This window comes from Drosophila albomicans, chromosome 3, assembly GCF_009650485.2.
Source record: "Drosophila albomicans strain 15112-1751.03 chromosome 3, ASM965048v2, whole genome shotgun sequence".
NCBI lineage: Eukaryota > Metazoa > Arthropoda > Insecta > Diptera > Drosophilidae > Drosophila > Drosophila albomicans.
In genome coordinates, this window is record NC_047629.2 from 17,600,522 (window position 1) to 17,618,744 (window position 18,223).

Below are 18,223 nucleotides of genomic sequence, written 5' to 3' on the forward strand. Positions count from 1 at the left end.
CCCGCTTGCCATAAATGAAAAGTCAGTTAATATTTTTTTACATCGAATTTCAACATCATTTTTGTTTTATTTTTCAGTTAAATGAAGAGTTTGGTCAGAGGTTAGCCTGGGAAAGGAGCATGATGGGGGAAGGTTTATCGACAGGATAAGGACAAAATTTCACATTTAAATTTGCATGAAGTGCTAAATGAGTTAAGTATTGTTGTCATTCCTTTCGCTTTTACTTGTTTGAAATTGATTTACGCTTTATTTGTTGCTCTAGTTGCTGCCTTTAAATTTTTTGTTTTACGGATTTACTGTTTGTTGTTCGTTTTTACGTGTTTTAGTTGTATTTGTCTTTGATATATGTAAGTTGCATTGATATCTTTGCTTTTTCTTTTCTTTTTTTGCCGGGATCTCTTAACTATATATGTATGTTCTATATGCCATATGCTGAATGCGTATGCGTTATGTGTATCTTGTTTTCGTTATCGTAATTTAGATGTAAATTTGCTACAATCGTTCTATGTTCTGCCTTTAAGGTTTCTTCTTCTCCTTGCGTTCCTACACCGAATACCGATTACTCTATGTATATATATGCAATATAAGGTAAGCAATAACATACAAGTACAATATTATGTGATTCTCAATCCATCTCAATCGTAATCGTAATCGTAACTATAACAATATTACAATCTAAACAAAATGATGCATTAAATATGTGTATAGACAGCCTCGTCTCGCCGTTCAGCATGAAAATGAAATCCTTGTTTTTAATTCTCCAGAAGGAATCGGACGAGGCTGCTACAAAATTTACCAGCTAAGTAGTAAGTTTATTTATTCTCAATTATCTCTAAATTTACTTAATTGCCAATTTCAGCATTTCCCGTTTCTCCAATGACGGAGCGAACGTTCTGGTTTGTTGTTGTTGTGGTTCTATTTTTTGGGCATTGCAGATTTGAATTTACTTTTGGTTTTTTTTCAGTATTTCTCTATTAATTACATACTCATAAGATTTGGGCGTTTTCATGTTCATGTTCATGTTCATTTTGCATCGTCGTCACTGCACTTTACACTTGACTTACATCCTCGCTTACACAACTAAATCATATAATATATGTTATGTATATAGTCTAAATATCATCTATATATGTATATACTTTTTTTTATCGTTAAATGAGTGCTCGATGTGTTCTTTGTTTATTTGTTTCATTGATTTTTGGTGCATAAATTTCTTGTGTCTGTTCTTGTTGTAGTTGTTGTAGTCTATGTAGAAAATTGGATTACTTATTGACTAATAGGCCATAGGGGTACACTTAGATTAATAATACACGTCGCACAATCTGCACCTGTCTCTGACTGTCTTTTTGTCTTTTTGTCTGTCTGTCTGTGTGTTTGTGTTTTCTTGTGTATAAGTAGTTCAACAACAATGTGGATAGAAAACGTTATCTAATAAAATGTTTCTATATTTTTTTCTTTTTTTTTTGGTTTTTATATCTTTGTTTTTTGTTTGTTTTTCTTCAAAAGTCATTAAAAATAAATTCAAATTCAAAATTGATTGCACGTTTACGTGCTAAAACTGTTTGGTTTGCTTCGCTTTTTGTCTTATTTACTACAAATACAAATACAAATACGATTACGATGCATTTGTTTACTTTCTAATGTTCCTTGCTTCTCGCTTGTTATTCGCTACTCGTTATTCATTACTCGTCAGACACTTACTCGCTACTCACGCTAGTTTATAATACTTATGTACTCTTGTAAAATTGGACGCCAAAAAACAATCAACAAAATCAACGCAAAGCCTTAAAATTAATTCTCAAGTGCGCTCAAAAGTTCAACGCAAATAAATTCACATATTAAGTGCATGTGTATGTATGTGTATTTGTGTATGTGTGTGTCAAAGTGTGTGTTTGTGTTCAGCTCATTTGTTTGTGTTGCATTTAGTTTTGTTCCGTTGCTTTGGTTTGAATAAATAAGGCCAGTGGATACGCATACATCATAAAAGTACAATCATAACACGAGTATTCAAAAGTATTCATAGTATTCATCTCATCTTATATACATACAAATCTAGTTTGGTTTGGTTTGGTTGTTTGTTCTCCTAGAAGCCGCAACATATATTGAGTTTTAAGCCTTATAAACGTTTCATATCGAAATGTACTTTTTGTTAGTTTTAGTATTTTAATATACTATATATGTATGTAAGTTTTTTTTTTGGTTTTTGGTATAAAAAATAGAAAAAATTTCGTGGCAATAAAAACGATGTTTGTCTCAAATCATTAACCATTTTGTTCAAAACTTCCGAACGATAAATCGCTATAGTTCGTGTTATCGTTATCGTAATCGTTATCGACAATAGTTTTGTTAGTTTCGTTTAGTGTTAATAAAAATTCGCTTAGCTGCTACAGGTTTCAAGATTACAGGGTATACAATGCGTTCACTTCGATACGGTACGGTTTTCCTTTGTTCTTGTTCTTGTTCTGTTGTTGTTCTTAATGTTGTTGTAGTCCTAAATACAAACGTGAAACACGGATATGGAATGACTTACATAACTATCATATAGTTGTAGTTCATCTCTCTATAATATACGTCTATACATCTATATATAGTATATGTATATTAAGTACGCTCCTCCTGATTGCTTAAAAGTTGCTCGAAAAATTAGTGGTACATATATATTTGTATATATATATATATATATTGTAAGTATATCTGAACTATATATCAACTATATGCGGCGATTTTTCAAGCGGATTAAAAGCACATTTGTTCTGAATGTGTGTTCTTGTGTGTGTGTGTGTATGTTTGTGTGTATGTGTGTGTGTGTGAGTATGTTTAAGCCGAGCTGGATATGCTCTTTCTTTACTTTGCTTTCATCATGCATCACTACTTCTTCTTCGTATTCCTAAATATTCTGCTAATATTCTCTAAGACGTGTCTCCCATGTTGTATACTTAATATTTTCCAATGGTATGGCGCAGTTGTTGTTGTTGTTGGTGATGGTGTTTGTTGTTGTTCAAGTTATTGTTGTTCTTGTTGTTGTTGTCGTTGTTGTTGGTGGTGGTGGTGGCTTTTGTGGAATTGTGTCAGACAAAACGATGAAATGATGCTTCAAACATAAACCAAAAGCATTTCCGACGACGACGACAGCGACGACGACGAAAGGAGTTTTTGGAAATGGAAGAAGAAAAGGAGCGGATAAGGAGTTGGGAAAGTGGGAATCTGGGTGTCGATGCCACTACAACATTTTGTTTGAGCCACTGGGCCAAGTTGTGCGTTTTTTGTTGTTGTTTTTGTTGTTTTTTTTTTTTCTTTTTTTGGTTGTTTGGTTGTTTGTTGTTTCTCATATAATATTTAATTGCTGCTAAACGAGCGAGTCTTTTGGATTGTTGTTCATGTTGTTCTACTACTTGTTTTAGCTTTTTGTTGTTTGCTGTTTTGTTAGCTGGAGAGAGTTCATTCGGCAGTCGCTGTGGGCATAACTAACAATAATTACCATTACCATACCACGGAAAGGTCCAGCACCATCAGTGCGGAAGCATCAAAGGTCGTGCGGTGCTGCTCAGTCTGTGATGTGACTTGTCACCGCCTCCATACTCATCATAGGCCAACAGCGGCGATATCTTCAGTCCCGTCTTCTCCGGTATGATCTTAAAGTGCGGCTGATCGGCGCTCACCAACAGCGGCCGCTTCATCGACGAGTGCAGATACTGCTCATGGCCATGACTCGTGTTGCTGGAGACGGCGCCGAGCGGTCGCCGCGTGCTTGGCACATTCATCTTCTTACATGGCTCCGGTTTGCTCTCATAGTTCAGTTGACAGTTCTCCGGCGAGTATTTGTTCGGCTTATAGATGGAGAAGATGTTGTTGATCAAACTCAATGCCGAATGTCCGCCGGCGGAGGCGTGATGAATGCCCGCCGTTGGCTGCTGGGTGAGCACACTGCCCAGCGTCGTGTGCTCCGGATAAAAGTTGTTGTACTGATACGAAGGCAGAGTATCTGCACTCGGATACACCTTATGCCCATAGCCATGGGAGTATGCTGATGGCGCATGATGTCGCTGGTGTGGATGATGATGGGCATGCTGATGCGGATGCTGTTGAAGTTGTTGAAGCTGCTGCTGCTGGTGCTGATGTTGCTGTTGTTGTTGGAGATGCTGGTGTTGATGGTGTGGATGGTGCAGCGGACCAGCGGCATTCTCAAAAAAAGCCCCGCCATTCGAATCGTGCTGCGGCGGCGAAGGCATGCCCTCGAGCAGCGATTTCTTGATCATCAGACGCTCGTGCTCGCGATCATGCATATCGATCGGCTGGCCATTGTTGTAGCAACGCACATTGACGTTCTTCACTTTCAAGCTGCTGTGCATATTGCGACGCATGTCCATGTTGATGGGACTGGGCGGTTTGTCCAGCTGCTCCCAGTACTTCTCCAGATCAATGTTAAAATCCTCCAGATCGATTTCCGTCGTATCCGAGCAGCTGTCATCGTCAAACAGATTCGGTGGCTGCACCTCCAGCAACGATTTACTACGCGTCGGACGCTGTGCATAGCCGTGACTTGGCGCATAGCTGTGTCCCTGGGCCAAATAGCGTTCGTCCTCGTCGAGGAACTTGTCCTGCAGCAGCAGACGATCCCGCTCGGCGCGTATGAACTGCTCTAGATCGGTGTCGTAGCGGCAGTGCATGTGCTCCTCCTCCTCGGCAGCAGGGTGATGGCCAGGACAATGCTGGGCAGCACGACTTGGCCGGGCTGCGGTTGCTGTGGCCCGGTGCTGTGGCTGGCGATGGCAGCAATAGTCATCCGTCGCACAGCAGCAGATCACCGTGGGCGGCAGCTGGCCGTGGCCGTGGCCGTGGGCAACGCCGCCACGTCCACGATGATCAGCCCGATCTGCGCTGCGCTCATCGAACAGCCAATCCGCAGGCGAACGCAGCGGCAGATTGCGATTCAGATTCATGTTCATGTTCAAATTCAGATTCCTGTTGCTGCCACCGCTGGCAGCGGCACCGCCATAGCCACCCCGTCGCGTTCCCCCCGCATAGATGTCATCCAGCAGGCACTTGGCACTCGTGCACTGATCCCGTGCACAGCAGCTGTGAGCTAGAGTGCGTTCATCCAGACTATTGCTATACAGCATGTTCATGCTGCGTCTGTAGGCCTCGCGTTTCTCTCTCCTCGTATTCGAGGCAGGCGGCAGCTCGTAGTCGATAATGTCGAAGGGCATCGTCTTGGTGGAGGCACTGAACGAGTAAGACTTCGGCACACCAGCTCGATTCTTCAGTATGGATGTGGTGGCGGTGGTTGTCCCTGCGCCCGCTCCCGTTCCTCCACTGCCGCCCGCCTCAAACACGTTGCCCTCGAAGCAGCAGCTCTGCGACTTGGGATACTGAAATTCCTTGCAGCTCTTCGAGCGCTGCAGTCCATAGCCCGGCGAGCCTTCGCCCTCGCCTCGACGCTCGCGCATTGGCAGCGCATCGTCGGCATACTTTTCGTCCTGCTCATGAATGTCGCGTAGAATGCGATTGCTGTAGCTGCCGTACTTGAGGCAATCGGGCACATAATCCTCATCGAGATCGTCGGAGCGATTCGAGTAAATGTTGTCCGTGTACCAGGTGGAGTCGAGTTGCTTGGGTCGCGGCTTCGAGAGGAGCAGCTTGTCGCGTTTCGACTGGCGATAGCTCTCGAAGCAGATGTTCTTCATTTTCTCCAGCTTTTGTTCGCGTATGCGTTCCCAGTTCTCCCAGTTCTTGTCGTTCTTATTGCGGCCCGAAAGTATGAGCACATCCTTGTCTTTGTCCCAAATGAGTCCGCCATCGGCATCGCTGTACTCGATGTTCAGGCGTTTCGTTTCGTGGCTCGGCGAATGGTGTAAATGTGTGTGATGTGTGCTGGCTGTGGTTGCTGTTGCTGTTGACGGCGGTGGCGGTGGCGGTGCTGAGGGGGAGGCTTGTGCTAAGTTGTTGTCGGAAACTACGATTCTAATTCTACGCTTGGTCTTGTCGCTTGCATCGGCACGCGACGTTTGCATTGATGACTTAGCAGGCGGCTCTTCCTCTTCTGGCTGTCACACCTCCTGCAGATACTTGATGGGACAGAAGCCTTGCCGGTTGTCCGCCGAGCGCACCATCACCATGCCGTTCACCTCATCGCCAGTCTTGATTGTGCGTGGCGAGAGGGGGAGGAATGCGTAATTGAATTGAAAGTGGGGTTGATTTGCTAGCCGGGATGATTTGCACTCACCTGAATGACAATCTGATCTCGCAGCAGTGTCATGTTCTCGCCACGTTCGCCATCGGACACCTGCAGATTGTGTGTCACCTGCAGCGGCTTCTCGTTGGCATTGAGACGCACACAGTACTTGGATGGAAAGAAGCCAACGCGTCCCAGCACTTTGCCCTTCCACCAATCCGGATCCGAGGTATCGATGACTGTCACCTGCGATGAAAAGTGAAAGAGGGTGAGAGTGGGGGGATTAAAGCAGGCGCCATTAGGCAAGCTTCTTATCCGAAAGCAAGGACAAACAAGCCGCAGCTAATGCATATGTAAATCATTTGCAACAATTTGCCCAGCCAGTCAACCAGCCAGCGGCGGGGGCCAAGGGGGCGTATACGCAATCGCAAATCGCAGTTCGCCGTTTGCAATTCACAATTGGAATCCGCAATCCACAATCGCAATAGCAATCGGCATGGCATTGGCAATCACAATGTGTACACAATCCGCCCCAACTATTATTGTATTTTTCTTTTCTATTTCACCTACTTTCTCCACCCATTTCTCGTTCTCTCTTTACCCATCGTCTAGCGATTTGCTTCGCTTTGTTCTGGGCACATAATAAAAATGCGCTGTGTACATTATAAATGAACCAGTTATTTCTAGGATTGTTTTTGCTCATATTGAATATATTGTTATATAAACACACTGTGTATATCCTCTCTCTACATATGCTCCCACTACTCTTTCCCATTCCTTCTCGTTTTCCCTGCGCCTGATTTTCATCCAGACCATTTTCCTGGCTGCCTTTGTTCAGCTTCATCTCCCCCGTTTGTTTTTGTTGTTTATTTTTTTCGTTCGTTCGTTTGTATGCGCGCGGTAAACGTCGAGTTTAGCGGATTAAACAAAGCGTTTTATTTATTTATTTATTTACTGCAATGCAAAAATATGTGCGCAGCATATTAATACTCTGTGCACACAGTCAACAAAGGGTATATTAAAAGCTGTGTTTGCTCCGCCTTTGACTAATATCTCGCCATTTATAACATTGCCTTGAAATGTTGCTGATGCAATTTAACAATGGCTGCAACAGCTTTGAAGTCTTTTTACTTTCGTTTCTTTTTTGTATTATGAAATACTTTGCACAAAAAATGTATATTTATGTTAGTTTGTGTTCATACAATTCATAAAGTTATTTATTTACCTTTCGTATGCATTGACATTATATTTAATAAGCTAAACTACAGTCTGCCCCTAAGCTTTTTAACAGCGATTTTAAATATTTGAAATGTCAAAGTTTGATTTATTTACATATACAAATATAATTTATTTTATTTAATATCATTTTTTTAATTCATACACTACTTGCCTTTGAATTTATCTTTAAATTTAAATAAATTTAAAGCACTTTATTAACTTAAAATTTAACTATATTATTATCCCTTTACTATTCACCATTGGATTTCCGTTTAATTTTCTCAGAAAACCATACTAAGCTTCATTGTCTAAATGGAAAACTTTCTTTAATATATGTTTATAGCCAATGATAGCTCACCTTATAGCCAGCCTTGAGGTCCAGCTCGTCGGCGTGTCTCGCCTTGAAGTTGTAGAGTATGACATACAGATTGGTGGGCAGCAGACGATGCGATTTCTTGAAATTGGAAGCACATTATAACTCAGGCATAAACATGATAGCAAAACCAAAACAAATTGCAAACCAATAACAATGTGAGAAACGCACAGTGAGCGAGAGAGAGAAATCAAAGAAAACAAAACGAGGAGATTGGGAAAGCATTAAACGGGGGGAATACCTGGGCATGTCTTACTGGTGATAGGCAAGGCGATGTGCTGGCCGAAGACTGTGACTTCTCCATTTCGTCGGGCAAATCGACGCTGCCGCCCCGCATGCCACGTGTGGCATAGAGGAGCTTGCGTCCCGGATGCGAGGGGCTCGATGGCGCTGTAATGGATATGGATGCGAGACATAGAAAAAGAGATAGTGAGAAAAGGGCAGCGTTAATGGCCAACTGTGATGGCATTAAGGACATGCACAACACACGCACACACACTCTCAATGTGTGGTTGTTGTTGTCAGTTAATTGAATGCACGAATAATATGATAGAAAATTACAAAGATACAAATAGAGGATACAGTTACAGTTAAAGATACAGTTAGAAGTTAAAGATACATTTACAGAAAATAGCAGGAAAAGTAAAAAGGCGATATTGATAGTTGTTTTTTTGTTTTTTGTTTTTTGCTTTGGTGCTTGAGAAATACTTTTTTGTTCGTGACGTTGGTTGAAATTCAAATGAAGCCTTAAGTTGAAAATATTCTGCGCAACTACTTGGAAAATGAGTTTTTATGACTGACTGTCTGTAATGTGAGCAATGTGAAACTTTCAACGTTTATTTATAAATCTGCTTCAAATTCAAATTCAAATTCAAGTTCAAAATTTCAAATTCAATTTGATTCTACTTTAAAGCTAAAAGCTACTTTAAAACGAAACATACTAAAAGATACTTAACAAAAATGTAACTACTTGTCAAAAATGTTTAACTATTTAAGCAATTGTTACGCAAAGATGAATGATACTTTGATTTTTTTTTTTTTTTATTTCATTGACTTTGTTTTTAAGCTTGCGAGAGTCAAGTGTTAGAATCAGTTTGAAGAGAAAGTTCGATAGTAGAAGTGAGAGATTTGGCGCCCAGTTTAGTAAAGGTTTTTACTTTGCATTTGCATTTCGAGTTAGATTTTTTCACTTCGATTTTCATTTGATTTTCATTTGAGGTGCAACTCCAGTCGGTGTGTTAAACGGGAGGCGGAGAGGGTGAGCGGGAACTGGATTGCTACTTACAGTGCAGCCGGCTGTTGTTCGATGGCGGAGTACTGTGCTCCAGATGGCCTCCAGAGCCGCCATGGTAGTAGCCGCTGGATGTCGAGGCGGCGTTCGCCGGCAGATGCTGGCGACGCCTAAACTGACCGTGAAGCTCCGAGGATTCGGGTGAGTCCAAGCTTAACGATTTCATGCGTAAGTTCAACTTTTGACGGCGCGGTGAGTGCGGTGCTGTTGTTGTTGTTGTTGTCATTATTGTTTCGATAGGACAGTGTTGTGTGTGTTGGACAATAACGCGACACAGACACACGCAACATGAGTTTTTGGTTTATTTTGTTTTCGATTTTTACGTCAAAAAAAGCAATAAAATGTATGAAAAAAATTTGCAATTTAATTTCGTTTTGTTCAGTTTGGAGATTTGAGTATATAATGTATCTAAAGTAGATGTAATTTAGCTACAGCTCTAAGAAACAAAATTCAAAAATTGAAACTGAAAATGGAAATCAAATTTCTAGTACTAGTTTTCATTTATATTTTAGCTAAAGAACAGAAAGTAGATTTTTTAAAAAACTAAATTATAACATTTAGTTGTAGTTGTGATGTTCGAGTTAGAGTAAAAGTATTTGGCAACAGAGCAACATTCAACACACGTTTCCATTAAATGAGACAGCAAAGGTGTTCATGTGTGTGTGTTTTTTTTTTAAATCGCCCCGTGCATAAAATGTGTGTAATATAAAGTTGGGAAAAACATTTTGCTAGTTTGTGTTTTGTGTTGCGATTCTTTTGACTCGACATCTGAAATATTCTGCAAATGTATATTTCACATTTTGGTTTTCGTTTTTATTATTTTTATTATATATTTTAATTGTTTTTCGTGTGTGTGGTATTTACAACATTGATAGAGAAACATAAGTACAGAGTGATGTGCATAATGAATAGAGAATACGAGTACTAAAATACTTTAAAATACATTTAATATGTAGCGCAGAACATTTAAGCTATTATTTAGAACTGAGACTAACTAAATAATATTTTATATTATATTGATAGATTAGTTGAGTATTTTATAATAATTACTGTGCTGCATTTAAGACTACATTTTTAGAGTGAGGGGAGAACTAAAAACACAAAACTAAAATATTAAATATAGTAACTACATTAAAATAATCAAATTAAATTAAGTTGTAATTGTTGTTGTTGTTGTTGTCGTCAACTAAGCAGCAATTGTTACAGTTGTTCATTGTTGGGCAGAGTTTTTTCCTCTTTCATTTCATTTTCGTGTTCTTTTCTTTTCAATTCAATTCAAACGAAGGCGTCGCTTGTTGCCTTTGGACTCGTCCTGACTGCTCTCAGGACTCTTGGGCATGTTTCTGGTCAACATCAGGGGTTCGCCAAAAGGCCTTACAGTGTCCGTCTTGCTATTTGTTGCTACACATTTATATATAACGTTGATAAGTATGTATATTTGATAATTTATGCTCAAGTTCTGAGTTAGTTGAGCTGCTTAGTTGCGTGGGATGATGGGATGAGGGAGAGGGGTAGGAGGACATGCGGAGGCAAATTAAAACTAATTAAGTTAAACGAAGACAAACCAAAAAGTATTAAACATTAAGACGCTCAGCGTTCATGCATAAAAGAAGCAAATCGAGCTCGAGCTCGGGCTCGACTCGACTTTATCCTGGGGGCAAAACGTAATAGACCAGAGAAAATAATCCGACAAAACAGAGAAAAAATAAGTGCACAGGGCCTGCTCAGCAGTCGCCTCAATGGGCCAAAAAAGGAAAACATGCAAACGTACAAAATGCGAAGAGACCAAAAACAAACTGCAAAAGAAACGATGATGGTAAAAACGGAAAATCCCAGTCGCAGTTCCAGTCCAAAAAGCAAACGGAGAAGGAGAAAAAAGAAAGAAATTGTGTGGCACAACAAATTTTAGCATAATTATGTTGCAGGCGGCTTCAAACTGAAGTGAAATGGTGGCAAGTTTGGTGGCAAATCAGAAAGAGAGCGAGGCAGAGAGAGGCAAAGACAAAAAAGTTTGTTAGCCTTCCCTCAGCCTCAGCCTCTGCCTCAACTTCATCTGTGTTCCTTCATCAGCCTCATCTACTTGGACATGGCACTGCGAAGTCCGGCAAAGATTGAGAATGCCATTAAAAATGCGGCAGACATTAAGCATAAATGAACTCAACTCGGCTCTGCTCTGCTGCGAACTTGAGCAGAACTTCAATTTCACGTCGTACAGTCAGCAGGCAACTTGCAACAGTGCTGCGTGGCAACTGTGAAAGCGTGCAACATTTGTATGCGCATTCTTTATTGTGCACTCGCTTTTTATACCCTTGTGAAGCGGGTATTGTAATTATATGTCCTCGCTAAAGCCGACAAAGTTTGAAAGTACAACGATGAGTCACAAAAACCATGTTTGCTTTTCAGTTTTGCAACTATCTCAATGAAACTTTTTGAAGTCTTGCAAGTTTTTTTCTTAGCAGGCAATACTTGTTAGCATATGTGGAAAGGCTTTGAATATAATTATTGTATTTTAATGCTATAATTAGTAATCAGTTGAAAAAGTTTCGTTTCTTTATACTTTTTTGATTCTGATTAAATTTGTTTGATTTTTATTTCATTTGAATTTCGCAGTTTCTTTGAGTTTAATCTGCTTTCTGTGCTTTGTAATTTTAACTAAGCTTTCAACTACTAGCAAATTTTTGGGCAAAGAAATCTATTTTAAAAGTTTCGTTTCTTCATACTACTTCAATTCTGACAAAACTTGTTTAATTGTTATTCAATTTAATTGAATTTAATCTTTTTTTTTTCTTCATTGTTTAATTTATGAAGGTATTTATTTAATATAAACTTATATGGCTTCTTTTTTTTATTGCTTTTTTGATAGATAAGTTAATTTCCAAGCTCCTATTTTAAAAGTTTAACTTTAAATTGAAATGTCATAACTTTGTGGTCTTCATTTGCATTGTGTATTATGTTTAATCTTCGTAAATATATTTAATTTAATGGAATTTGTATTTTTAATCTCTATGGTCTTCAATCTGCTAGAAATTTAATTGGGAAGTATTATGACATTTATTTTCTGAAAATTGCATTTACTAAAACAACTACAAAAATGTTTGGAAATATTAGAAAAGTTGTTGAAGATTTTATAAGAAAGCTGTTTATTCAATGTAAGCTAAGAGGCTTAAAATTATGTGAAATAGCTGCATCGCAATTATTCATTCGGAAAAACATCGTACCGTCCTATTTCACAATTACAATTTTGTTGAGTTTCCTTCCTTCTACTGCTTAATCTTCTTTTCCATTTTATATTTAATTCAATTTAATATTGATCAACTAGAAAAATGATGGGAAATATTTAAGATAAATGTTGCTTTTATTTATAATGCTTTTTTAAAGATTTCTTTTCGAAACTTTTTATCTAAAATTATCTATTATAATTTGCATACAAAGATGTGTCAAGCTGCCTTTGAATGTGCATATTAAGTACACGCAAAGGTGTACAGGATTAAGTACAAAGTCCGCTTGCAAGCGTATTTCTTATTCGGCATGTTGAAGAAAGCATTTGGTGCTTGTTTTGCCATTCGTTTTTTTTTGTCGTTCCTTCTTTAGCATGGCACAAAAGCTGACAATGGTGCGCAATTTACACGGCAGCAGCCGTTGCAAGTTGCTTCTTTAGTTGCTTTGCAAGTTGCGCGTACTTTCGCTCGCGCTCTCTCTTGGCCATGTATACAAATTATGCCAATGTGGCAGGCGCATTGTTGCTGTTGCTGCCGAGCCGGAAATGAGCCGTTTGCCTGAAGTGTAAACTGGGTTAAGACTAATTGGCGTGTTGGGGGTATTGTTTAAGCCAAGTTTTGTTGTCTCGCTTCAAATTAAAGTAAAGTAATATTGCGCAGGGGTTGGGAATAAGGGGAGACAGCGGGGGTGCACTTAAGCTATACATTTAACACACACACACGCGCACACACACCAACGCAGCACACACACACGTACACACATACTGTAAACACACACACACACAACATTTAAGAGATGCGACACTAAACAGCTATAAAAACATCCAATTGGAATAAAATGCAGTACAATTCCAAAAAGAACGGTTCATTGTTGTTGTTGTTGTTGTAGTTGTTGTTGAAGATGAAGTTGTAATTGTTGTTGTAGTAGTAGTAGTTGTTGTTGTTGTAGATGTTGTTGTTGTTGATGTTGTTGAGATTGTTGGTGCTGCAACAGAATCAAACGAATAGTTGCCGCACAAATCGTTGACGGAACGTGTTGCACGTTTCGTGCGGTTGCAAGCAGCAGGAGAAGTAGAAGAAGAAGGTGTTGTTTCGTGTGGATAGTGATGGTGATGGTGATAAAAGTAGTAGTAGTGTTGTTTTAGTTGTTGGTCTGTTGTTGTTGTTGATTGCTGTTGTTGTTGCTGATGTTGATGAAGATTGTATGTCACGTAATTACTTTCTGGCAATGATATGGAGCGATGTTGCTGCTGTGACGAGCGTTGTTGCCGCATCCGTCCAAACCCGGACAACGGACGAAATCCGGCAAACAATCGACGTCGCATTCCCGAATCATTTTGTAGATACACGCCTGTTTGCTGCTGTTGCTGTTGCTGATGTGCTGGCGATGATTGCAGCTGCTGCTGCTGCGGTTGCTGTTGTTGATAACCGACTGTTGCTGCGGTCAATTGCTGTTGCTGCTGCTGTTGTAGTTGTAACTGTTGCTGTTGCAGTGCGCTGGCTGTGTAGTAGTTAATGCCAAAGCCGCTGCTGATGTACGCTGAGCTGGACATGTTTGAGACCGGCGCATAAGGCGCAGCATAACGTTGATCTTCGTTGATTGTTGTTGATCAAAGTTGTTGAAGTGTTTATTTTTGTTTGGTTTAGAAATTTGATTTATTTATTTTTTTTTTTTTTTGGTTTAGGCAAGCGAAACAAAAGTTGGCAAAAAGATGGACACGAGAAAACATTTTGTTGTGTGTTAATTTCGAATTGTTGCACAATCAATAAATCAAATAACGTGTGTGTGTGTTTCGTGTTTGTGTTTTTGGGTTTCTGCTAATTTCGGGAGGCCATAAATTCATATTATGAGTACGTAATCAGCCCAGAGAAGTCAGCGTACAATAATCTCAGATCAATTGTGTGTGCGTGGCAATTATAAACATATTGGCAAATTATCCAATTGCCAATTGCCAGTTTGGCCAGCAAACCATAAAATATTATCTGCAGCAATATGTGTGTGGTGCAACAATAACAACTAAGGTTGCAACATCAGCTGCAAATCAGCAGCACACACACTTTTGCTTAATTGGCAGGCAGCAGCCACAGAGGGAATGCTGCAGTTAGTGTGGCGGTTGCAAGGTTGCAAGGTTGCCTTGCCGCTGGCATGTGGCATGTTGCAAGTGATGAAGTTGTCGCTAATCATGGGAGGCCGAACAGCGCTTTGTGGCAAAAGCAAATGCACTCGAGTGCGACAGATTGCAAATAGGCATTGCCATTAAATCTGATCGCTCTCCAAGGGAGCAAAGTAAGCGAGGGCGAGTAAAAGAGAAAGGAGAAAGGGGAAAGAGAAAGGAGAAAGGGTTGGGGTGTGTACAAATTGTGTTGCCAGCTCGCTGCGTCGCTTTTCAATTGAAAATCATTCTTGCATGGTTGCTTTTGATATTGTAACTTGGGCCCTCACGATGCACTTGCAAAGGGCAGACACCGACTAAGCCGCATACACTGCTTAGAATATAGTTTAAATTTCGGAATAATTGCTTAGCAAAGTGTATTGAGTATTCGTTGTGTCGACAGCTGCGCAATTCAATTGTTATTTGGGTCACAGTAATAGATACACAAAGAGAGGAGGAGAAATTGGTTTGAGCACTCGAAAAGCTCAGCAAAGTTATTCACTGCGCACTCACACACTCACATTTGCACTCGCACTCACACTCACACAAATAAGCAATAAGTCAAATAGATGCATATATATATTGTAATATATTTAATAAATGACCTATTTAAGCATGTAATTACTTTTTAGTTGGAGAGCTTACAACAAAGTTTTAATTAAGTTAATTATTAATTTAGATATTGATATCAGTGTGTCAGTGTTTGTGTGTTTAAGTGTGAGTGTGTGGGAAAATGAAAAGGTATGATTAGCATATACAAAATACAACTAAATACCAAATATATATATTTATATGTAGTATATAGACAATATAGTTAATAGCTAAGGCTAACGCTAGTTAAAATGAACTAAGCTAATGCTACAGTTTGACAGTCTCTAAGCAAAAAGCATTTGTGATATTTTTGTTACGCAAAATGCATGGCTACATATCTGTATGTGTGTGTGGTTGTGTTTGTGTGTTGGTCTAAAATCGCAAGCGGAGGAGCGTTAGCAACAATGGCAAGGCGAAGCAACGGGGCGTATGCGCAATGGCAATCGAAAATGTACTTTCAAATAGATTATGCAATTAAATATATAATATAAATATACTAGTTATAAATATGAGTGTCTCTATGTGTGTGTCTAAGTGTGTGTGTGTGTGTAAGGGGATGCGCTACAAGTGCAGTAACAGCATTTAGCAGAGAGAGCGAGCGAGACAGACAGAGAGAGAGGTGAAATAGAGGAGCATATTTAAAGGACTTGAAGGGCACGACTTGAACTCATTGATTGACTGACTGTGAGAGTATGACTAAGTATAGTATAATATATGCTTGCGTATGTGTGAGTGAGCGTGTGTGTGAGTGTGTGTGTGCGGGGGGTGTGGTTAACATACTTTCAACTTTTGCGCTCAAGTATTTACTTAAAGTTGAATTTGAAGTTCAACGAAACGAAATGGTAGAAAATGTTGACTTGATTGATTGATTGATTGATTTAATGCTACTACGGCACAGGATGAATGTCGTGTACGAAACCAAGAGAAAGAGAGAGAAAGGAACCATAGATAGAGAGGAAAAGAGAGCGAGGTTAACGAGAAATGTGAAACCAAAGCTACAAACCATAAAAATGTCAAAGGAACAGCAACTAAAAAGTGGAAAACAAAGTAAAACAAGATAGAATTTATGAAATGATGAGCAGAGTCAGATAGAAATAGTTGGAGAGACAGAGAGAGAGAGAGATAGAGATAGATATAGAGAGAGAGATAGAAGTAACAACAAGCTACTTTGTTGCAATTATTTTTTTGTTGCTTTTGTTTTTTGTTTTTTTTTTTTTGCGGACCTGAGCTACTAGAGATATCTTGTGTGGGCACCGGCAGACCGCCACGTTGCTGTTGCAGCTCCTGTTGTTGCAGTTGCACGCCCAGTATGGGCATTGCCACAGGCGGGGGACGCACCCCGCGGCCCGCTCGCACCGCTGCCGCCTGTGCCACCGATGCCAGACTTCGCTGCTGCTGCTGCTGCTGTGGATGCTGCTGCTGATGTGGATGCGACAGTTGATCCAGCTGTGTCGTGTCGTGTGTCGGCACATTCACAATGGGAATTTCCGGCGCTGGTGGCCGCTCGTTGCCGCTCAGTGGCTGCAGCGGCAGCGCAATGCTGCTACTGGCCGACGGAGCTCCCGCTCCTCCTACGACTGAGACTCCAACGTTGTCCAATGTTTTGCCCTGCATCTGGATGGATTTGTCGCCGGCTGGAAGATGCCCGGATTTGAGTTCGCCGGCTTGTTTCAGCACACGATAAATTTGATCGATTTCGGTAATTTCTGTTTGTCAATTTTTTTTTCAATTTTTTTGGGTGCCGTAGCAGTTGATTAGTTGCCATTGTTTTGTTGGTGGTGGGCGTGGGCGTGGACGTGGGCGTGAACAGTGGTTGGCCAAGTGGTGATTTGATTTTTGTTTTCGATTTCGATTTTTGATTTTGGTTCAATTTCAAAACGATTTTTGATTTGCGATTCGATTCGATGATGTGCATTTTTGAAGTGCATTAGTTAAATTTAGCAAGTGGTTGATCGCTTTCGATTAATATCAAATGTTTTGAGAGGGCGGACGCAGGGGGTGGAGGAGGGCGTCTTATCGATAGGGGGCGGGGGAGAAGTATGCTCAATGTGAATGTATGTGCTTGTGTCTGAGTGTGTTTGTATTTCGATTTCGATTATACTTAAGTACGGCTACTAATTAAATGTTATGTTAATCAAGTATCAAAATTTACTCAATTTGATTTAAAGTTTTTGTTTGCCTTTTTTTTTTTTTTTGGGTGAGCTAGAACTCTAGCGACATCAAGATGGGAATCGAACGCTAAAAGATGACGACGATTGATCCACAACATTATATATTTGATGATAGCTAAATTATGACTCAAAAGAAAGGACTTTCAATACCGAATTTTAATAATACAATGTGTGGTTTGTTTTCGTTGTTGTTGTTGTTTTCATTTTGTTGGTGGCAATAAGATATACTTAATGACAGCTATAGCACATGCTCCACTACGCAATCTTATTGTTCAGCTGCGATTTTCAATATGAATTAATGTGTTTTTCTCTACCGATTTTCCCTGCTGTTTGTGTGTATTTTGTTTTGAATGGATTTTGCTTGTGTTAATTTGCGTAGCTTGTTTTCAAATAGTATTATAATTATATTAAATTTGTTTTTTGGTTGGTTAAATTGTTTCATTCTTGTCTCGCTAATTAGTAGTAGGTGAATCAAAGCGCAACAATCAATCATTGCAATAACCGATTAATATGTAAAAACTCATAAAACGTTAAAAAATCGAAACCAAAGAGTGTAAAGATAAATGAACACAAAATTCAAGCGCATGTCAATCGAGTATCATTTGCGCATACAATATAAGTATGATAATATACTATAAATATAGTATAGTAGTATTATATGTACATTCGGTACCTAGTTGCGCAATGCGATTGATGATTGGCGTCTTTTGACGGAATTTCGTATTGGGCACATTCAACAGATTTGCGCTTTGATTTTGCTCATCGGCCGCCACGGACTCCTGTGGCGATGCTTTATGTGGTTTTATGTTTCGATATTCAATTCAATTCGATTCGATTCGTATTCGTTTTCATATTCGTTTGTTCGGTTATTCATTTATGTGTGTTGTTAGGGGGAAAAGGATTTTATATTTTACATTTATTGAGTATTTTTGTTGACGGGTGTTGAAACTAAAATTTTTGTTTTTGGTTTTTATTTATTTATGTGGCAGCTAAGTAAGCAGCTCGAGCGAAGCAAGAGAGAGCATATATTGATTGA

General features: G+C 39.7%; 1 protein-coding gene across 1 annotated transcript in view; it reads right to left on the bottom strand.

Annotated features, from left to right (window-relative positions):
• Window positions 1–292: 292 nt before the first annotated feature.
• Window positions 293–18,223, bottom strand: part of LOC117571211 (uncharacterized) — a 73,578-nt gene continuing 55,647 nt past the window's right edge. Inside the window, 6 exon segments of the mRNA XM_034253257.2 lie at window positions 293–6,137; window positions 6,224–6,418; window positions 7,749–7,844; window positions 8,020–8,153; window positions 9,049–9,258; window positions 16,240–16,650. Coding sequence (XP_034109148.1) covers window positions 3,510–6,137; window positions 6,224–6,418; window positions 7,749–7,844; window positions 8,020–8,153; window positions 9,049–9,258; window positions 16,240–16,650 — 3,674 coding nt within the window. The 3' untranslated portion in view covers window positions 293–3,509.